The sequence below is a fragment of the Solea senegalensis genome, linkage group LG5 (genome assembly GCF_019176455.1).
Source record: "Solea senegalensis isolate Sse05_10M linkage group LG5, IFAPA_SoseM_1, whole genome shotgun sequence".
NCBI classification, from domain to species: domain Eukaryota; kingdom Metazoa; phylum Chordata; class Actinopteri; order Pleuronectiformes; family Soleidae; genus Solea; species Solea senegalensis.
In genome coordinates this window covers 11,518,166-11,539,742 of record NC_058025.1, presented here as the reverse complement: position 1 = coordinate 11,539,742, position 21,577 = coordinate 11,518,166, and the positions used below count along the sequence as shown (strand labels likewise).

General features: G+C 39.9%; 1 protein-coding gene across 1 annotated transcript in view; it reads right to left on the bottom strand.

Annotated features, from left to right (window-relative positions):
• The window catches only part of LOC122769435 (netrin receptor UNC5C-like), a 170,365-nt gene that overhangs the window by 15,201 nt on the left and 133,587 nt on the right, over positions 1-21,577 (bottom strand). The window contains exons 6-9 of the mRNA XM_044025955.1: positions 19,983-20,150; positions 19,606-19,770; positions 14,657-14,713; positions 3,725-3,916 (exon numbers count right to left, since the gene is read on the bottom strand). Coding sequence (XP_043881890.1) covers positions 3,725-3,916; positions 14,657-14,713; positions 19,606-19,770; positions 19,983-20,150 — 582 coding nt within the window. The remainder of the gene's footprint in view (positions 1-3,724; positions 3,917-14,656; positions 14,714-19,605; positions 19,771-19,982; positions 20,151-21,577) is intronic.

Genomic DNA, 21,577 nt, shown 5'->3' with positions numbered 1-21,577 from the left:
AACTGCTCGCACTCGGGGACAACGTGAAACTCCACGACAGAGTTGAGCACGTCTTGCCACAGCGGCCTCCACATTGACAAAACTTTCCCTAAAGGTCAGAAAACCAACAAATAGTCAAGATTTAATTGGGACCAGACTCCTAATTTGAGTCTGTTTCGTTTAATAATTTGTTTATATTTGGTCATAGAGCCCGGGATCCTGTTGTTCCCTTCGAGAGCCCATCCATTTTAATTTGAAAATCCTTCATTATCACTCCCACCACCACTTAACTCACCCCACACATGTACACACACGCACACACACACACACACCTTTGCCACATACTCTTGCTCTCTATCACCAGGCTGTTTACCCTTAAAGCCAGCGGGTATTCCTGCCAAATCGTCCCTGCTGAAATTTAATTAACAACTAATGAAAAGCTGGGGAGAGAGAGGAAAAGTCTGTGCATGTGTGTGTGTGAGAGAGAGAGATGGAAAGTCAGAGAACTGGAGAGGGGGACAAAAGAGAGAGAGACACACAGAGAGAGAGACATTCAGAGAGGGGGAGAGATTACAGGGACATAATTCTTCATTAATAGTAATCGGAGATGGTCCCTCGACACAGAGTGACAGGCATCCTAATGCTTCACTGATAAAACCTCCACCCATACAACACACACACACACACACACACACACACACACACACACACAAAAGCACACAAATGTTAACAAAAATTTACATTGCAATGTCTCAATCCTTGTGCTGTTTTTAACCTCTGTACCATGATGTGAATAATAATTGTCCTCCCACAACTGACCACATAAAACAGAGTGTGAGCATTTTTTATTTAAGGCCATCTTTAACCCTTTAACACCAAAGCCTTCTTCTTATTTTAACCATAAAAGAGCCAAAAATGGGTAAAGCACTTACTCACAGGACATGTTTCCTGTGAGGAAGTGCTTTTGCCCATTCTCCCAGAATAACTTTGAATATCTGGCAGTTATTTACAGTTGACTGCATGTTAAAATAGTGTATTAACAATTTAACATGAAGAAAAACAACACTGTGGCAGATTTTGCATGTGAAATTTGAAAATTGAACAGTACAAAACATGTTTAAAATAACATTTGCTTTTGTCTCATTGTCCAAAAACAGGCCAGGTCAGGTCAGAGTGAAATTACCGTAATAACCAAACGTTGGCTTTGAAGTGCACACAAATTGTCCAGTAGCATAAACCTTATGTGCAAAGTGTTAAAGGGTTAACTTCTGATTCAAAGACCTGCAGGTTAAATCACTTTGAGCATGTGCCCGACACTTAAATCAATACATTTTTAAGATCTGCATGTAAAATTGTGTTATCTGACAGTTGGTGGCATCTGTGGACTGACACCTGACTCGCACCAACTCTCTGCCTATTCCCGGCATTTCCAGAAAGCAGGCAAATGCATGGGCGTGAGTGTGCACTAATGTGTGTCTGGATGCTTCCAGTCTTATCCACTTTCAAGACGACGCAGGCGGCAGAGAGTGAAACACGGCTCCACTTAAACAGGAAGACAAACAGGGAGGGGAGTTGTAGTGGGAGTCACTGTGATGAGAGAAGCAGAGACATGGCGATGGAAAGACAGACAGAGACACAGAGACGGGCGATGAAGAGGGAAGGTCGCTGATAAACAGGAAATGTGATTAACCTGAATGTGGAGATGGGTAGGTAGAGAAAGAAAGAGTGGGGAAAAAGAAGGAGAGTGACAGAGAGGGAGAGAGAGAGAGACGTGCTGATGGAAGAGAGCAGTCTCTGGAAGAGACAGAGATTAATCCAAACCAGCAGACTGTCAGTGAGGGGCTGGGGCATTAATCTAATGATACATGCATCCATATGAGCTGCAATCAAGCAAATGGCTTTGAACACAGGAACAGAAAAGCAATTAACCACTGTCTGAACGCAAGTGCAATAAATATAAAAAACCATTAGTATTTATTCTTCACACATGTACAGTATGAAACATCACAGAGAAGCGACTCACCACAGTGAATGGTGTGATTTGGACTTTGAGATTGAGTGTATTTCTGAGCTATTTTCTTGCACAATGTGTAGCAGGAGTAAAGTAGCAGGAGTACAGCTACATTTATTCACATCAACAATACCTGACAAATACTATCACCATTTCAAATTTTGATTATGTCATTAAATACGACAGAGCACGCGTGCCACGCGTGAAGAAAAAATTTTTTTCTGCAATGAAATTTCGAGATGTCGACCTTAATCTTGACTGCTCAACAAAATGCCTTGTGTACACAAATTGGTGAATTTCAGTTTTAGCAACATGATATTCCGACTTCATTCTCGAATGTTCGAGTTAAATCTCGACACGTCCAGATTAATCTCCGTCGTACATTAAATGTGCCCCAATTACCACACTTTAAAAACACACACACACAGCATGTGAACAGTCAAAGCAGTGACAGTGGACTAAATCTGACATGCAGTTTGTAGTGTGGTTTTCTAAGAGTGCAGAGAGGAAATCACTGTGAACGGCGGCAACACTTCAAATGCACGCGAGGTCAACATTTTTGCTCAACGCAGGATGTGGGAGCAACAGAAATGAAGGAGATGTCACGTGAACTTAAAGGCATGGTGCGAACTACGGGTGAGCCAGTCTCGGGAGTCTCTAAAATATTAGCAAAATCTTGTTTTTTAATTGATTATATTCAGATTTGATGCATGTGTGCAGGTTGGATGCGATATGTGCTGACTGAAGGCAAGTAATACTACCCCTAGTCCAGTAATACAAAGCTAAATGCAAATTGGTGAGGTATTCCTTTAACTTTCAGTGCTGCATGCTGCTCTGTGTCTGTATGTGTTACAGTGAATATTGTGTCACTAATTATTAAGAGGGTTTCCCGCCCCGGAACCTTAGTTGTATAGGTCCTGTTTCTCGGGCTAACTCGTGTGTGACACAGTGGGTTGTTTGGGTTCTGTTGTGGCTGCTAGTAATGTATGAAAGAGCATCGACTGCTCTCAACGTCTGCGTGCCTTATTAACTACAAGTTGCACCACTCGGCTTATCACAGTATGCATTATTTTGCCCATTACACACGACAAAACATGACACACCAGACGTTCTCATCTCTCATCACTCAACACAGCAGCTTTGGAGTTGCTGTTTTGTTGCAGACTGAGCTCTGACCGTCCTGCATGTCCTCCATGGATCATCTGTGGCTAATGAGACTGAAACCTCTGCATCTCCACTGCCAAAATTCCACGATAAAGCATCACACAAGCAAGGAAGAAGCAAGCCATTAACATGCACCATACTCTCTTTACTGTCACTGAGGTACATTTTTGCCTTTGTCACGATGAATATTCAAAGAGTAAGGCAAACACAGGTGTACAGCGGACAACACGGTCACCTCACAACAACCTCCTCACAAGCCGCCCGTTCACTCAGCTCCATACGAATATCACAGGAGAATCAAGGGGCGATGAATATTCAAAGAGTGAGAGGCAGAAAACCCCTCCAGCAGTTTGTGTTTCTCACCTTGCTGCACTCGTGTACTTCATGTACACTGAACAACCACAACAATAAAGCGGGTGACTGCTTTTAATGTTGCGGCTGCTAAGTGTGTTTTTGACTTTGGGAAAACGACTCGCAGATTGTTGAGAATGCCAGAACGTTTGAAGCGGCTTATTGTCGGTCGTCATGGTTACACGTCATGGAGTTTTTCCATTTGTTTATATCTCTTACCTGATCTGGCTGTCTTGATGTTAACGGACTGGAAGCCCCCGTTGAGCGCAGACGTGTCGATGATGACCGAGTCAAAGTCGCGATGCGTCTTGCGATAGACGAAGAGGGCCACGATGACCGAGATGACCAGGCACATGATCACGGCGATGACGATGCCCACGTAAAGCGCCACGTCGTCTGTACTTGGAGCAGCTGGAGGAGTTCAACAAAAAAAAGAAAGAAAGAAAGAAAGAGAAACACAGATATATATTTAATGTCAAGTGTCACGTGATCCACCGGAGAGGGCATTGTTTTAAGAGAAATGCAATAAGAGAGGATCGACACATTTACACACAGCAGATGAATGTCAGCGCGGCTTTTAAATAAAGTCCACGTGCGCCTCTGTCATTCACAACTTTTTTTTTTTCATTCACAATTTCACTTTTTACCTCGAGTCACCTGTCAGACTCAAAGGACACATTGTAATTTGAAATGAAACTAGCCCTCCAGCTTGTGAAATATGCTAATTTGTCTAGACAGACAAAGAGCGAGAGACACCTTTCATAAAACATCAGAGGGCTTTTAAAACTTTTAAATTTAAACACGGCTGTTAATTATTTTTACAACACTCCTCCATCTTTTTTTTTTATACTACAGCTGAGACTTTAATAGTGTTTCATTGAGGACAATGGCAGACCTGTCACATTTTATAATAGAAGAACAAAAAATCCCAACATTTTAACCGCAAAGAGAGGAAATGAGGAAACGATTAGAGGCAACAACTTAAGAGTGGAGGGGAGGTAAGATAAGAAAGTAATACGAGGGAAAGCCAATGTTGAGGTATATAGAAAAGGAGGCAAACAAACAGATACAAAATAATGAAGGGGAAAGAATTGAGAGGAAAGCAAGTGATGGGAAATAAGGGAGGAGGGGGGCGGTAATGGCGACGATAAACTAGAGTATAAGAAGCATATGAAAAGAGGATGAGGAAATAAGGAAGATGAGAGGAAACAACGAGTGCGAGTAAATCAGTAAAGGAGAGGAGGCGAGAAACATGAGGAAGGTGATAGCAGCACAGAAGAGGGAAATGGGGCAAAAGGCGACAAAATGCACTTGAACTTCAAAGTGACAAAGCAAACAAGCTCCCACATTTGAAAAGAAAGCGCCTGTGCAACTTTTCGGAGTCGTCTCACACTTTAAGCAGTCGTCACATAATCACGTCCTCTATAGCTCGTGGGAGGGGATTTGTCTGCAGCTATTAAGATGATGACAGAAAAGTAGAGGGATGCTTCTTTTAATCCACCCTTAAAGTTGAGAAGCAGATAACAGGCTTTTAGCTGCAAACAGCCCGAGTCATTTGCTCGCGGTTTTTTTTTTCTTCTTCCTCTGTTGTCGCATCAGAACAAGTTCAGAAAGCGTGAACTCGACTGTGCGTTAAAGGAAATGCTTTGATGAGGCTGGCGTGCATTCATGCTGACATATGTGCCTGAGCAGCAGACACACGCACAGCAGAGTGGTCACTCATGGTGTTAGTTAGTCATCCACCACTTGAGGGGGCTATGATACACTTGGACTGTCTGTGGCGGGAGACAGTACATATATACTTGTATTTATACAGTATATATGTACACTGTTTAACAAATGGATAAGACCAGCTGTCATAAAAAAACGAGAAAACCTAAATATTTTAGAAATCTTTCAAAAACTGGTTTAAAAATAAATGTGTTAAATGTTACTTTTTTATGGCAAATAACCAACTGAATTCACCTTTTTATTCCCCAAATTTGAGTCGGTTCACTGGCCTTCTTCTCTGAGAAATCAGAAATAAAAACCAACAGAAAAAGAATTGTTCTGTTCAGGAATGCACGTCAATAACTACAATTTGACATCTTAATCCAGAAATAACAATAATAATAATAATGATGTGCCTTACTATTTTTTCTATTTGTTGTTTTTTGTTGTTGTAAAAGACAACAATAATAATTATATTTACATCATTTTGCTTAAAGAGCTTCTACATACTGGTCTATAGTACAGAAACCAATGCTGTTAATTTAGGATAGCTGTGGCATAAACCTTATTTTGGGTGGTCTCATACATTTGTTAGGCACTACATATATATATATATAAACATATATATATATATATATACATATATGTGTATATACTGTATATATATACACATATATAAAACAATCGAGTATGCTACTTTTGATGGGTAATTTTAATTTACAATTAAAATAATTTTGTCGTTGTTTAACTACAAAACATAAGCAAATAATAAAGGTCAGCACCTTCACATAGTCACAAGTTTAACCTCTTGTCACATACAGTTCATACAAATCTCCTTTTGACGCCCTGTAAAAAAGACTGGTGTAAACTCCCTAATGCTCCAAATACCCTGCAGCATAAAGTTGCCCCTGTTGTCAAGGTCCTTGTACTTGCCAACGGGGAAATAGAATTGGATAATCGTCTTAAGTGCCAACTCCCTGATCTTAATTACGATCGCCGTCGTCTTCATCTATTAAAGGAATCTTTATCTTGATTCCATTTTAACTTAGAGGTCTCACTACAGAATGTGTGTTATAGAAGGCAGCCACATATAAAACCTTTTGGGACACTTTGTGATAAGTTATATAATGTACGCGTTTCGCTGTGTACTGTGGGATTAAAAGTAATTTCTCCTTTGTCGATCAGATTAAATCCCATCTCTCTCAGGTCTTTCTCTATTGTTACTGGGCTCTACGTGCGTCCAACACGCAGAGCCCACGTGATCAAAACGGGCGCTGCTGGTGGGAATGGACTGCTTGTTTTTTTGGCTGATATCGGACCGATAAAGCTTCTTAAATATGAATATATTCTTCGTTTCTTTGCTCCAGATAACGAAGAAATAATAGTTTGGTTGAAAGTCTAGTACTATAATTAATATATTGTAAGTGCAATGTTTTATGATTTTCTTGCGTTTTCCTTGTATTTAATAGACAAAAATAATCCACATGCTTCAGCCTATTACATTTTCAGTTATTGTCATAATTTTGTTAAGTGATCTCACTTTATGTTTACTTTTTATATGAATGTAACCAAAATAAAAAAAATATTCATTCATTCATATTTATCTGTTTACATCACTTTGGCCAACTGTGTTGTCTTTCAAGTGCTTTATGAATAAGATCTAGGGTCATGCTCTTGACACTATATACACGACATACTTGGCACTTTTTATTACTGAAATGTTGTTATTTTAAAATTGCATTTATGTTTCTGATGTTTTTCCATTAAGTATTTCAGAAAACAAGTATACAGCGTGATGATTAAACAACAGATCTGATGGTAGCCTTGGACTTTCCTCTTCCCCGTTGGCACTCTTTACATTACAGGTCACATACAGTACACATGGAGTTCTGTGGTACATCTCGTCTCACTGTGCTTATCACCGCGCTACATAATCAGGGACAATTTGCTGTTTGGTGTCTTGCCCAAGGACACTTCGACACATGGCCGAGGAATGAGCCACCGACCTTCCAATTAGTCGATGACCTTCTCTTCACATACACACATTAATGTGCGAGTGGCTTCACTTGAGTATTCAAGTCATTTCTGCAATCTTCTACTACGTCTTCTCGTCTTCCTTTCATTGTGCTTCTACGAAAAAAACCCAACCCACATCTATTCTTTAATTCTGATGTTCTTTTATGGCCTGAAAGCCTTGCATAATATTTTCTTTTTCTGACAAAATGGAGCCTGAAAAGGAAAGAAAGAAGGGCACTGAATATGGGTGTGCACTTTTCACCAAACCCAGATGAATGAATAATGTGTAAGGACCTCTGTGTATCTAAGTGTGGCTCGAGGCTGTGCTCCGCAGAGCCGGGATGTCAAGAAATGAGCAGTGTTAGAATGAGGAATGAGCACAGACTGTGTAAGTACTGATAGGTACAGACCTATGTTCATTTTTATCAGCACTCATGAGAGCACTGACACCCACAATGAATGCATGGATACACACACACAGAAAGAGACACATCCATATGAACTTTTATCTACAAGTCAGCGGCCGCCTGTGCTTTTGCCTTCCTCTCCTTTTGTCTTTGTTGTAGCAGAGAAGCAGTGTCATCGCTTAAACACTCGTCGGAGAACAAAGCTACAGTGGGCCAAGATTAAAAATATGTGCCTGAAAAGTCAAACATCATCTGATGTTTCAGTCAAATCCAACAACTCTCTACGGGAAGGACAGTGGCAGTTCACGCCAGACTAATTTTTCCTCCCAATTTCAAAATATAGTGATTTTGAAATAACAGTTTGTTTCATTGATTTGCCTATTTGTGGCGGCTTGCTACAATAACAGCATTGACTGCCACTGATTGATTTTCTATGTCGTTTTTTTTTGTTAATGAATGCAGTGGATTGAATTTCTAAGCTTCTCATCTCTATCTCCCTCTCTTTCGCTTTCCTCCTCGAACACATTGACATCTGTCATAGTCAGACTGGCCGCAGGGAGACCAGGGTAAAAATCTTGCTGCATTGCAGAACCACTCACTAATCAAAGAATCCATGACATATTGAACCATGCCACTTGTTTCTTTTATCAGCCATCGCTACATGTAAAAATGTTTAGATTTTGAATTAGGGAATGCAATATTGAAGTGTGAGGTTGTACCATCTTACTTTTTTTCCCCTCCAAGGTGAGAATCCTTTCCAAATTTACTTATCAGCTTTAGTTGACTAGAAGAAGATTGTATAAGTGTGTGTGATCCATGCAGAAATCATTTTTTCCTGACAGAATTGTCTCTCGGAGTACGTAAGCTCCGGTATACTTCCGTGCACCGTGTGCATGGCGTGAAGTGCGTCATCGACGTGCAGGCCCAGATTTTGGAACTGCGCGCAAAGAGCGCGTTGGGTGCGCATGCACAAACTGAATTTCCGCTCCACCAGCAGGTACAGTATTAAGCCCCGCTCACCAAGCAGACAAATGATTTGGACAACAGAAGAAGCAGTCGCCAAGGATAGTCATCGGAGCCTGAACCTGGCGACCCTCGAACCAGCTGACACCCCGACTCCCCTGCCCAACAGACCTTTCAGCTGTAAGCCGCTCAAAACAAGACATGTCCGAGGGAGCTTTAGCATCGTTATCTTCTTCTTTAGTAGGAGTGCGTCCTATTCTCTGTGTCCAGACTTGTAACGCCACGCGATGGTGAAGTGGGATACTACAGGACCCTGACACTGAAGTATACCAGGGTCTGTGATATTCGACACGCGCTTCTGCATGTGTATGAAAATATACCAGAGCCTTACCCTTAATCTCAGACTAACTTTAAATCATATCACCATATCACCATAAAATGTAGTCATTTACGTTATGGGGACTTTAATTTTTGTCCCCACAAAGAAGACAAGTCTGTAATGTGACTGTGTAAACACATTTAGGGCCCCACAACATAAGGAATACCAGGTAGACACACACACAGCCGATTATATACACGGGCAAATGGAACACAAGCCCTTGTTCACCCTCAGTCAGCATAGATCGCTGTCTATTGATTGGCTGAGCTTTATGCCATTCACTGTCTGTCCAATCTGCCGCAGGAAGGATTTAAAGAACGTGGGGAACAAGGGAAACTCAGTTTAGCTCATCTCAATCATCTCTGTGATCTGCATCCAAAGCAGAGCTGGGTATCACTTCTCAACTGCCTCTTTGATCTTTCTTGACACAAACACCATCTGCACTGAACTCACCTGCCTTAAGTAAGTGACACGGAAGCCGGAAAAGAAGGAGTTGACAAACTGTAGACAGCCGATCACCATCAATATAAATGTGTAAATGTGATCTGGCAAAAGAAGAGTTGGCTGTTGGTGCCAAGACATCACCCAAGCCAGGAGGTGCACTTCTATATGACCAACACTACTCTCTATATTAAGTCATTCTTTTGCATTTAATGTGCAAAAACGCTGCAATATTGTGCCATTGTAGCACTCGCACTGAACACAAGCTTCATGTTTTATCTCAATGAAAGGGACATCATGACCTTTCTCAGTGTCCTCTGGCAGCAAAATAGGAATAAAAAAACAAAACACTAGCCTTCTCCCTCCATACAAATCTTTGGCTCAGCTGTGGTTACTCCCACTCTGAACATGATAAGGTCTGGTTAGTGTCAAAGCAGAATTGAATATGCCTTCATAAAGGGGGCCAAGTTTCTACTGAATCAAATTAAAATTGTGAAAAAATAAATGAGCCTTAGATGAAAAGCTGTGACTGGATCTCAGAACTCTTAAATTCAAAAGGAACACACAAGAAACGACTGGTTCCAAATATGAGACAATTTATTTCTGGTTATTTTTTTGCTAACAAAGTATAAATGCAATGAATGATAAAATGCAATGGAGAAAAATATGAACAATATGAACTGAAAGTGGTTAAAAATAGTGCTGTTTTAACATGAGCGATGGTGGAAGATGGTGGAAGGAGTTATGTTGGTGTACAAATGACCATTTGTTAACATAATGGTAAAGAGCAATTGTTGCGATGACATTACTCCAGTTATTACAGCTGAAGAAACTGGCCTAAACTGTTTGGATTAGACTTGGGCTGGACCCCAAAGCATTAGTTGTTGGGCTGGTAACCTGACATCACATCAATGTGGCTTTCCCCAGAAGCTTTGTCGGTTGCCATATAAGGGAAGTTTTGCCAGCGGTCCCAGATGTTTCAGGTTGTAAGGCGTGCCAGCAGGCTTTCCTCTGCCACGAGAGATTTCTGTTAAATGGCTCAGATGGTCTGGAATAATGGAAGACGTGGAAGCCGGCGTATACAGACGGTACAAGTTAAGTTTAGTACTGTAACTAAAAATGTAGAACACAAATTTAAAGGCCCTGTTATTGTGGATCGACTTGCTGTTAATTTGGCGGGCGGGAAAATGTATACTTATACTATATTAAACTATGTTTCCTCTATTTATTGCAACTTCAACTTTCTTCAACTTCAACTTTTAGTTCTTCAATCTAGAGATGACACATGTGGCTTCCACCATGACTCCATTAAAACACTAAACAACAATGCTATCAACAACAGAAGCGTACAACGTCAGTATGTCAGTGATTATGAAAGTAATCTACCACGACCGGTAATTGCATGCGAGTTAACAACACACATCAAATATGGATAGTACATACTGTCTTACATGACAATTGAATTGTGATTAATAATAATGATTGACAGTGCAGTCGTAGCTAAGATAACCAGTATCTCAACTTCACTACAATATCTGACAATGTGACAAATGCACCAAGGTACTTTAAGACAGGATTTCTGACCACAGTTTAATGTGGTCAGATATGTTCTCAATCAGTCTGCTCGCTACTTGTGGTCAGATCACCTTTAGATTGATTTTGATACCAGGTCTGAACGGGGGTATTTCATTTGGAAAAAACAAAAAAAAAACAAAAAAAGGAGTGTATCAAGAGTCCATGGTAGGAGGAACGACTCCTTTGTGATAAGAGAATTCTGTGGAGATTTTGCTTGTTTAATTTCTTCGGGTCGTGTCCAGTTTTTTTTTTATCCGTCAGAGTCTACTACGAATCGCTGACTGTTTTGTTTTGTTCCTGTTCTTTTGCTCTCTGATCCATATCAGTGTGATGGATTAATTGCTGGGTTGTTGGCTCCATAAAAAAGCTGAATATCCCAACTACGAACTCTTTAAGGGCTCTCAGGCCTGGTATGTCCGCTACATCTGTAACTGACACAAACAACTATGTCATATTCTCAGTAAAAGAGAAAAACAAGCAAACAAATGAGTACACAGATGGAAAGTGAAGCAGCAATTATCACAGTTTCTTCTTCTTTGCCTCTCTGTTTTGGAGGATTTCAGGTCTCATGCATGACATAAGCTCACAGTGCACCATGGGCATGTGGCAACTACAGTGTGACCATTATTAGTGACTAAGACAATACTCGGACCAGTACTGACCGATTCCCATCCCTTTCACCTAATGGTGTTATTTTACCCAGTAACGGGGTAAAATAACTAATAACTGTCACTGACTATAAAATAATAAAGTTATAATAAATCTTAATAAAATAATTAAGATCATTGAAGCCGTTATCTTTCTTTTTTCGGGGGCGGAACAATGATGATTGGCTAAGCCAATCAAAGGCAGAGTCGGGCCATTCTAAGGTAGCGTTTTCAAACTGGAAGTAACGCCATTCATTTTCCCTCATTGAATGCAAACATATGTATATCACAAGTTCTAAAACATCTGCTGTGTTCATTGTTCTACTTTTATTAACATAGTAATGATAATATCTACAGTAATTATCTGATACGTGTCTTGTCTCACACTGTTCCACAGCGACATTACAATAGTGTAGATTAGTGTGCAATGTTTTCTGTTAATATTAGTGTCCATTTCACACATTAAACATATTTAACATTCAGTTTTATTGTAAATAATTGAACATACAGTTAAATTTAACCCTTTAATACCGTGCATTACCGTAACTGTGTGACGGTTTGTGCTATCGGGGAATCAACACCAACACGTGGTTATTATGGTAATTTTGGTAATGAGACAAAGCCTCAAACAAATGTTATTTTAAATATGTTTTACATAGTTCAAAATTCAAATTTAACACACAAAAATCATACATTTTGGACTGCCGTCTCCTCTGTGTAAAAGATAACATGAATGTCACACAGACAGTTGCAGTTGGGAAACTAGAATTCAATATCAGGTCTAACTGCAATCTCAAAAACCTTCAGCTATTTTGTCCAGCAATGAATTAGCCTCTGGGGGGAGGGGCCACATCATTTTGGGGCTTCCTGTTTAGACAACAGATATTCAGGGCAAGACTTCCATTTTCCGTTCACCATTTACAGTCCATTAAGCGACGCGAGATACAAGAACTGAACTGCAATTGAGAGACAAGAGACGTCCACTATCTTTATTTTGCGAGCGAGTGTTTGGCAAAATCTCTTTTAACTGCCGTCAGCATATGATTGCAAAAAAAAAGGTTGATAAATGATACATTTCTGTCAATATGCTCCACCTCCTCAACTCTCCACACAGACCGTTTACCCCGAGGCAACCGAAGCATGATTGGTCAAACTGCAAATGTCAAACGATCTAGATCTGAGATAACTCACACATACCTAACTCCATCTTGTTTTTAATCAAAGCTTCATGCGATACTTGATCAGCTCATGTTTATCATCGTTTTTACATATTTCCATTCCTTTTTTTTCCTTCCTTTTAACTCATCTTAGTGTGGCCATGTACTTATAGTCAAATGTAATCATTCCATATCATTGAAAAGTGTTACGCTAATAAAGTTACATTTACAAATAGTTCCTGCATATTGGACGGGGATGAGTCTAACTTTAATTTAATCACAATACGCAAAGCTACTGTAACAGTAAACAACAAACAAATACAGCTGAATATTAAGATTAATCTACCACATAAACTGCCGTGAGGCTAAATCTTCAAATAAATAAATGAATGAATGAAAGTCATCACCACAGCCATGGTGATTAGCAAGTCTCAGAGCCACTTATGCCTTCTCCCAGTGCTCGTGTTACCGACTGTACATTTGAATATTAAAACAAGACTGACAGTCTATTAAATGAGCGATGGCTGCTCCTGGTCCCTCTCTAGTTCCCTCAGTATCTGTATCTGCACGCATTGGAGGACTAGTCATCTCACAGAACCCTCGTGCAGGGTGATGAAAGTGCTCGAGCAGACCCTAAACCAAAGTCATTACAACGCATGACAGACACTTACGTACCCGTTTGAAGATGAAATGGGAGCTCGAACAATGGGGGAGGTGAGAAAGCCCAGAAATAATAAATGGCGGACGTCCTCTTCACTCACTTTCACCTCTTGATTTCTGTCTTCCACATAGTTAATGTGGAATATTATGTCCAACAGTACCAGGGCACTGCGGTTTATTTCTGTCTACGTTCCTGCAGAATATTTGTTTCCCTTTCACAAATAAAACATTAGCGATGAACCAATCTGCCAAAAGGAATCGTTCATTTGTTGGACGCTTCAAAGGCAAAATGGGTCAAATCAGAACAACGGATCCAAAATGTCTGTCAGTGCACGGTCACGTCATATTCCCCTGAGTTCTCGATGAACCGAGATGCTTGTAAATGCAACGCGAGTGTTCAGTACAGAGGCAAACTGTCTATTTTGGCAGTGATACAGTGCAGGCTGGCGACTCTCCAAAATGACCACAGCTGCAACAAATTGTGAATCAAGTGAACTGGTGCTAAATCGATTCACTGCGATCAAACAGGAAGGACGGACAAATCAAGCTAATTAAAAGGAATTGCAGTTCTACCACTACAGTGCATTCATTCTGAACTGATTTTAGGTTTACATCATGGGAGACGATGTAAAGATACATATTGATGATCAAATGGCTCATAATGTTAAAGATAATCCTAGAAAAGGTTGTTTCTATTTGGATAATTTCATGGCTTTTTTAAAAGGTACCGCAACTGTGAAAAACCTTCAACTGTGGTTTCTGCTATTGTTTAAAATCGAGGGGACATTAATTGCACTTTTGCTGCCGATGTAATTATATTTGAAGAAATGTTTATCCTAAATAATTCAGTGCATCTCGCAAACCAATATTCCCACCTAATACAACAGCCGTGAATCTAATATGTCTTACGTAGTGCGAGCGAATGAAAAACCGGTGACCCCCGCTGTTTGAAGGTGATTGTTTGATCAATATAGGAAAAAAATATTGGGTAGCAAGTGAAGAAATCATAAATCAAGAGAAAAAAAAACACAATAAAAATTGACTTTTTTCTAACAATAAAACCAAACAATAAAACACAAAGTGTGATCCCGAGGTTGGACATAAATCAAAGAAGGAAACACTGAGATGAGTTAAGACAAAAGGACAAAAAAAGTGGACCATGATGACGAAACAGAAAACAGAAAACATTGACTTACATGGGATTCCCAAATCACTCTTTTCTTTGGACTCAGTGGACTTCTGAAACAATGAACCTGAGGACAGGAGGAGGCGATGATGGAATGGATGCAGGAAAGGAGAGGAAGAAAACAAAAAATCAAACAAACACGTCAAATAAAACGGGGCAAGACATGACAAGACAAAGAAATAAAAATGTAAATACTGTACGTTTGATTCTCTCATGGTGCCAAGTAAGTGGAGTTTAAAGAAATCTTATAAATCCTCAAAATGGAAAGAAATAACACAAACACACACAAAAGTAAAACCCCGTGACACAGTTACTGTTGTGTCATGTTGAATGGTCCACTTAGTCAGTGCACAGAGGAGATTTATGACACAGATAAATTGCTGATGTACTGATGAATAATTGAAGTGCTGGTGTATAATTAATAAAGGCAATAGAGCAACATGGTGCCCTTAAAAGCTTCTTGCCAGACCAGCTGACGACAGAAGACGTGCCGACACACCAAAGGGGAGGAAACACTGACAAGGTTAAGTGGGGTGATGTGCGAAATAAAATAATTCAGCACACACGACTGCTGTTGAATTGCACAGAAGAATTTTGAAGGTGTGTGGTAAATTGGCAATTTAGCACGTGGCACTGCTGTGACACCAAAATCTCGGTTACTTTTCGATTCAATTAAAGGAGTATAAAGTAGTATTTTTGAAAAATTGTACTTCCCAACCTCAGTTTCCCCTGAGTTGAGAAATATGTTTATTCTTTTCTTTGTTACGTGCCCACCAGTGACACTCGGTCCTGTTAGCGTAACTTTTAGCAAAGATGGCCGACATTGTTTACATTCTGGGAATGAGCCCCCGTTGCAGTTTCAAGCCTCGGACCAAGAGTCACTGGTGGGCACGAAACAAAAAAAAAGTGCTTAAACTTTTTAGAGGGCGACGGGACCTCATTCCCAGAATGTAAACCGTGTCCGCCATCTTCGCTAACAGTTAGGCTAACAGGACAAAGTGTCACTGGTGGGCACGTAACAAAAAAAAAGAATAAAGATATTTCTCAACTCAGGGGAAACTGAGGTTGGGAAGCACAATTTTTCAAAAATACTATGCTCTGCTCTGAGTGGCAAAGTAGTGTTCTGTAGTTCCCATATTCACACAGAGCAGGGAGTGAGTGAAATGTCACGCGCTCGAGGACGACGCAGTGAAGCCCTGAGTAAATCTGTTCTAAGGAACCTGATCGATGTGTCAGACAAATGTCAACAGGCCGAAAACATAAAAAAAAATAAATATAAAAAGCAAAGAAATCTGGAAAAAACAACGGCACACACACATATATATACACACAATCTGAGATAGGCACACGCACACAGAGAGGAGAGGCACTGTGTGCAGGGCACAAGTGATGTGGAATGGATTTCTACCTCTCAGGATTTAACAAGACAACGTTAGAAAAAAAGGCAGCAGAGACCGTAGAGGAGATTAATAGAGTGGGAGGCGGTGTTAGTGAGAGGAAGAATGAGAAAAAGGATGAAGCAGAGTGGGGTGGTGTGTTGCTGTGTTTTGTTTCTTTTGAGCAAAAAGGAACATTGATGAAGCCTAAAAAAACTCTGACTATGCAAATGTCGATCCTATATCCATCTACATCACAGTAGATACAATATAATGTGACTTTTAAAAAGGCATCAATAATGAAGCACAAGAATGCTGCAGGAGTCAATCCAATCCTTTAAATTAGACTCCTTGGATTAAATGCTCTTCATGCAAAACCCCTGACAACCAAACTGTACACAGCATCACACACACACACATGCTCAGACATTCATGTTAATGCTACAGGAAGCAGCTGAAACATTAGTGTCGACATAAAACCACGTCTGAAGACTCATTTTAAAGGCAGAAAATCATTTAGGGGAAACGAGCCTAAATCTATACCTCTCCGGGTTTTTATGCTGCTGAGGCCGTACCTCACGGGCCTCAGGGAATCCCTCTGATGGATGCTAGACACAGTATACAATACAGTGTGTTGGGAGTGGGCAGGGCTTTGCGTGTACAGTAAGTTCTGTCAATAATGTGCCTACGGGAATAGCTTTTGGAGGGATTACATCATATTATCCGATTGCTTGTGACATCGATTAAATCATCGCGGCTATCTGTTCCCCGCCAGCTGCAGAGGGAAATCCAGTGCACAAGCTCAAGCTCATTTAGCATCAGGTATTAAACTCACTGACGAAATACACACAGAACATCTGACTAATTAAATTTGTAACTTCACCAAAAGGACCACTACGGAAGAGTATTAGGACCACATGTAAAAAAAATACATTAAAAATTGAAAGAAAAAAAACAAAAAAAACAGCATGAATTCTGAGATTTGAGTCAGAATTCTGAGATTAAAGTCAGAATTAAAAAAGTCAGAATTCTTGGATAAAAGTCAGAATAAAAAAAAGGCAGAATTCTGAGATTAAAGTCAGAATTTTGGTTTAAATTCTGAGATTAAAGTCAGAATTTTGGTTTAAATTCTGAGATTAAAGTCAAAATTCTGATCCTGAGATTAAAGTCACAATTCTGTTTTCTTAGTATTCAGACTTTAATCCCATAATTCTGACTTTATAAAATTCTATCTGACAATTCTGACTTTTTAATCTCAGAATTCTGACTTTTTTTATTCCGACTTTAATCTCACAATTCTGATTTTTTAATCTCAGAATTCTGACTTTTTTTTTATTCCGACTTTAATCTCAGAATTCAAACCATTCTCCCAGGATTCTGACTCTAATGTCAGAAAACTTTTATTTTTCTTTCTTTCAATTTTTTTTCTTTTTCATTTGGCCCTAATACTCTACTTCCGCAGTACAACAAAAGTTAACGACAGAAACACACCACCTGATCAGAAATAGGAAAAATAAATATCATATCTGTAAGACGACATCACAGAAACCCCAAACTCTAAAAACATGCAATCACAACCTTTTCTCTATTATTGTATTGTAAGTATTGAACCTTGCTCTTACATATGATCAAAGAGCAAGGTTCAATACTACAATACAAAAAAGAAAACATACACCGTTTGAATGTATGTAAGAAGAAAGAAATAAGAAACCACCGTTAATAAAATAAGGCAGCAGCAATCCAAACATGACTGTGAGGAACTATAAGGTTTCCTCGGCCAGGAATTAATTCATTGTTTATGACGACAAACATAGATGATCCAGTTTTGAAAGGAAAAAAAAAAAATCCTATTGAGGAAAATCCCTTTCATTGTTACCATGTCGTGAAAGAATAACGACTAACTGGAGATTTGACGCCTTAATTACAAGCACTGGTGTACATGTGCACTATTTTTGTTTTGTTTTGACGTTTCGTCGCTCCTCTTCCGTGCGACAGGCCTCTCTCACTTCACAGATGCTTTTCTGCCAATTATTCTTGAGCACAGGAAGTAACAAGCACTATTCCTACAAGTCAACAAATATAATTGCCTCCACCTTGGAAAATAAAAAAAACAACTGCTGCTGGTATTTGTGCCATGATGACTCAGCCAACATTTTCCATGCTGAAAATTACCACACCTTTTTTCTTTAGTGTGAGAAATTGTAAGGGGCATTTCAGATCAGGTTTTTGTCATTATTTAGTATTAATTTCCATATATAGATAAAGTGTTTCATGTGTATGTGTGTAAGTGTTTTTTTTTCAGATTAGTGGCTGAGTGCAAATGACAGTAAAAAAGGAAAAAGAGAAGCGGGTTTTCCCACAGGAACAGTTTAAACCAGAGGGACTGAGAGGAAGAAGATACCAATGCAAGGAAGAGATTCTGAATGCAAATAGCAGGGGTTTGCAGGGGGAGAGGAGAGGAGAGGAGAGTGAGGTGAGGGAGGGGATGATGGGGGAAGGGAGGAAGCAGAGCAAAGAAAAAATAATATAGAAAAATAAGCAAGAAAGATGGTGCCGAGTCACTGCCCGACTGAAAATGACAGAATATGTTAAAAATTAGAGTCTTGAAGAGTCTATCACTTCAAGACAGAAGTCTCTGTCCTCATTGTTTTTAACAGTGTACTTGTTGTTGTTGATTTAATGCACTGTAATGACAATTTGTATCTGCGAAAGGTGCTATATTAAAGGGCTACTTCACCCAAAAGAAAAATATACAGTTTTTTGCGGATTTCCAGAGATAAATGTGTTATTCGGTCATTAGACAGCGGATCTGAGATGCATGTCTCTTTCCCACAACAACAGAGGATGCTGGGATTGAAAAACAAATCATAAAACTGACAAAAAGTCGCCGTCAAAGTCACTTCCTTCAAAAGGAAATAAAAGCCCTACACATGCTTACTGTGTTTTCCAGTCAAGTTTTATAAGTCTGGTCAAATTGAATCCGATTCTGTATTAGAATGTGAATGTTACATGTTACATTACCATTTGGAAAAGTCTTTTATGGTATGGTATCATACCATGTTCTGTTTCCACTCTAATATAATGGAACATGTGCAGTCAACGTGTGCAGTGTGCGCAGTAACACATTTTTGGGCCACACGTAGATAATCTGCAAAGTGTCATAGACGTGCGAATGACGCCGTTTACCCGCGTACTGCCCTCAGTGTTGATGGATGACGCTGATATTCTGATATTCCTTTGGCACCATGTCACCATATCTGCCTACTAAGTTCATTTCATTGAATAAAAATAAAAAATAAAATCGCGTGATCAATTTCTCAACAAGGACTTCTTCTCACTCACTGTGGTTCTCATCCTCTGGCTAAAAATCTCAACATCCATCACCATCCTAAGTATCCGTCTTATACGAGTTCATTGAACAATAAAGTCTAGAATCATCTGAAGCAGACACTGCGAGGCAGTTGTTAAAAATGTTGGCGTGCTCGTTTTTCACGGCTGGAACTGATGTACGAGACAACTCTGACGCATTTAAAAGACACCCATCAACGCCTCGGCTCCGAGAGAATCATGATTGGGAACTCACTTTGCATACAGAGTCCGTCGGTGCAATTCTGCGACTGGAGCACGAGGCCTTCGCAGTCCTTTCCTCCGTTTTTAGGAGCGGGGTTGTTGCATTCTCTCCGTCTCCACTGGGTACACTCTGTCCCACAGGCGGACCACTTACTCCATTCTGTCCACACTCCGTCCACTAGAGGGAAAAGATGGGGAGGGCCAAGGGAATTGGAATCACAAGAACAGACAAGAGACACTGTGCTTAATTCGGCCCTGGTGTAGCATACAGTATATATTATAAAAGAATGCAGCAGAAGCTGAATGCAGAATAAAACAGACACATACTCAAAGTTAATTACCAAAAAGATAGATCTAGATTAAATGAAAGTTGGAATAGAACAGGATTACCGGTGCAGAGTGTGGTGCAGGACAGCTTCTGGATGGCCTGTCCATCACAGGGCATTCCTCCGTTAAGAGGTGCGGGATTAGTGCAGCTCCGGGTTCGTTTCTGGAAGCCTCGACCACAGCGGCTGTTACACACTGACCACTCTGTCCATGTCGACCAACCGCCATTCACTGTGGCAACAGAGATCAGTCACTTAAACGGACATTCAAGAACCAGCGATATCACATTTCAGTCGAGAAAGAAAACCAACATTCATACATATACATATATATATATATATATATATATATATATATATTTTTTTTTTTATCAAAACAGTTGCTAAAAATCTTTTTTTCCCATTTATTTCCAGGGTTCATATTCAAAGTTGAAGGTTGAAATCTGACACTGTGTTGCCTTAAGTGATTAACAGCAAATTACATTCATATATATATATATATATATATGTATATATATATATGTATATATATATATGTATATATATACATATATATATATATATATATGTATATATATATATGTATATATATATATATATATATATATATATATATATATATATATATATATATATAATAATTCTGTGGCATTTAAATCTCTTGTATTCTGTTCAAACCGCTTGTATTCCGGGCCTCAAACTACATGGAGACACGTGCGGGTTTTAATGTGTCGTTTGATTTTATTTAACTATTTGTCTTGATGGAGTCAGTATGTGGTTTACAGGGGCCAGAGGGCTGAGAGCAGACAGTTAACACACACACACACACACACACACACACACACACACACACACACACACACACACACAGAGTCTTGTGCAACTTTTCAATTACCCTGCTACTGTGGGACAAACGTCTCCTACTGTGAAGACACTCACTAATAAAGGAGATGGGCACACAATGTATGTGTGTACCTCACAGTGAAACTGTCAGTCTGCTTGAAAATTCGTTTTCTGAATCCCCAATAGCCAAACTAGTTGTCCTTGTCGTCTTTTTCGTCTCTTTAAAACTTCTTCTCTCTTGTTTGTTCTTCTAAAAGACATCCCAGCACACTGTCATGTCCAGACTTGACTGCCTGTTCATTATTTTGTAACACGTCCACGGGGGGGAACGGCATTAGCGAGGACAATAATGAGGGCAGATGAGACAGAAGGAGAGAAATCAGGTATAAAGTTAGAATGAGTCACGCGGACATTCGAGAGAACGAGGGTTGACATCTGCTGAGGTGTAAGTGGGCTGAAATTCCTCGGCTGCTTCTCGACAGTTCTGTCTCAGCCCAGTGGACAGTACCCACTCCTCTTTCCCAGCACCCAATTAGAAATGAATCATCTGGGAGAAAGTAGCCAGGAGAATCAGGTGCACTTCCTTTTTTTGTCATACTTGTTTGGACTCACTGCGTTCTCCTCTTTCTCCTCACCTGTCTGCATTCCATCTATAGCCCCATATGTTCCTCTGTTTCTTCTTCTTCTTCTTCCCCGTGACTATTTCACCTTGTCAACAGTGTCAGCCGGGCTCTCGTGCAGCCGAGAAGATTGAACAATCTATTTCTGTGAGGATACATCAGTGTCAAACCACTCCGTCCCTCGCACAGGCACACA